The 1,714-nt window shown below is 41.5% G+C and overlaps 1 protein-coding gene across 1 annotated transcript in view; it reads left to right on the top strand.

Annotated features, from left to right (window-relative positions):
* GINM1 (glycoprotein integral membrane 1) overlaps positions 1 to 1,465 on the top strand; it is a gene marked incomplete at its 5' end in the record, with an annotated part of 35,673 nt that extends 34,208 nt beyond the window's left edge. The window contains one exon of the mRNA XM_011965665.1: positions 1,233 to 1,465. Coding sequence (XP_011821055.1) covers positions 1,233 to 1,344 — 112 coding nt within the window. The remainder of the gene's footprint in view (positions 1 to 1,232) is intronic.
* Positions 1,466 to 1,714: the final 249 nt, after the last annotated feature.

The raw sequence follows: 1,714 nt of genomic DNA, 5'->3' as shown, positions 1-1,714 counted from the left end.
CATGTTGGCCAGGCTGGCCTCGAACTCCTGGACTCAAGTGATCTGCCCGCCTTGGCCTCCCAAAGTGTTGGGATTACAGGCGTGAGCTACTGCGCCCGGCCAAAATTTATTTTTTAGCATTACTTTTCTGTATACTTTTAAAGCTAGAGTTCTCATTTTATTTCCCAGAGGCCATTTTTCCATTAGTAATTTCTCATTGACTTAGAATGTTACCTTATTATAAACTAAATTTCCATATATTAGTCTTTTTCTGGACTCTTTTCTGTCCCAATGATCTATTTGTCTATTCCTGTGCCAGTAGCACACTTTTACTCTCATGTTTTGTTTTTGTTTTTGAGACAGGGGCTAACTTTGTCACCCAGGCTGCAGTGCAGTGGCATGATCTCGGCTCACTGCAGCCTCCACCTCCCGGGTTCAAGTGATCCTCCCACCTCAGCCTCCTGAATAGCTGGGACTGCAGGTGTGCACCACCACGCCCGGCTAATTTTTTCTGTTTTTAGTAGATGGGGTTTTGCCATGTTGCCCAGGCTGATCTCGAACTCCTGGGCTCAAGTGATCTGCCCTCCTCAGCCTCCCACAGTGCTAGGATTATAGGTATGAGTCCCTACACCTGACCTACTATCATGTTTTAATAAAGAGAGCTAGTTAAGGCAACTTTGTCTTCTCCCCATTGTTCTTTTAAAAAAAATCTTATGGCTATTCTTGCAGTTACTCCCCTGTGAACTTTAGAATCTGTTTGGTTCTATAAACAACTAACCTCTGTTGGTGTTCTTATTAGAATAACACCAAATTTACTATAGGGTCCTAGATTCAATCCAAAGACGTACTCTCTGGTCAGAGATTTTAAGTAACAAAAAGAGCAACACAATCTAAAGACCTAAGGTTGTGTTCTAGTGGTGAGTGTTGTTTAGAAAGGGGCTTAGGCTTAGGCTTTTTGCTCAGCCTGGGTGTATCTAGGAGCCTAACTCTGTCTTGGAGATATATACTTACCCTGTTCTTCCCTAAAATAGGAAATAATGAACTTCCTCGATGCCTTTCTATTCTCTCAGCCAGTTTGGTTGAAGTGACTTTGGGCTCAGAGTTTGTACAACCACTATGAATTTTTAAATAGAATGCAGCAAAAGCACCTAACCTTAGGTATATATTATAACCTTGATGTAGCCTTTTCTCACTATCAAACTACAGGCAGAGGAAATTTAATTTTGATAGTAATTAATCACTTTCTATTTCAGAGGAATTCTTCAGTTGGATAAAGTGGATGTCATACCTGTGACAGCTATCAACTTATATCCAGATGGTCCTGAGAAAACAGCTGAAAACCCTGAAGATAAAACATGTATTTAAAACGCTGTTTCATATCATGGACTCCAAAGTAGCTTATTGCCTCCAAATTTGCCACTTGAATATAATTTTCTTTAAATCGTTAAGAATCAGTTTATACACTAGAGAAACTGCTAAACTCTAAGACTGCCTGAAAATTGACCTTTACAGTGCCAAGTTAAACTTTACCTTATTCTCGGCTGGGCACGGTGGCTCACGCCTGTAATCCCAGGACTTTGGGAGGCCAAGGCGGGTGGATCATGAGGTCAGATCAAGACCATCCTGCTAACATGGTGAAACCGTCTCTACTAAAAAAAAAATACAAAAATTAGCCAGGTGTGGCTGTGCACACCTGTAATCCCAGCTACTCGGGAGGCTGAGGCAGGAGAATTGC

Source organism: Mandrillus leucophaeus, unplaced genomic scaffold (assembly GCF_000951045.1).
Source record: "Mandrillus leucophaeus isolate KB7577 unplaced genomic scaffold, Mleu.le_1.0 Scaffold731, whole genome shotgun sequence".
NCBI classification, from domain to species: domain Eukaryota; kingdom Metazoa; phylum Chordata; class Mammalia; order Primates; family Cercopithecidae; genus Mandrillus; species Mandrillus leucophaeus.
Note: the sequence above shows the minus strand (reverse complement) of the source record. Positions and strands in the feature narration are given on the sequence as shown.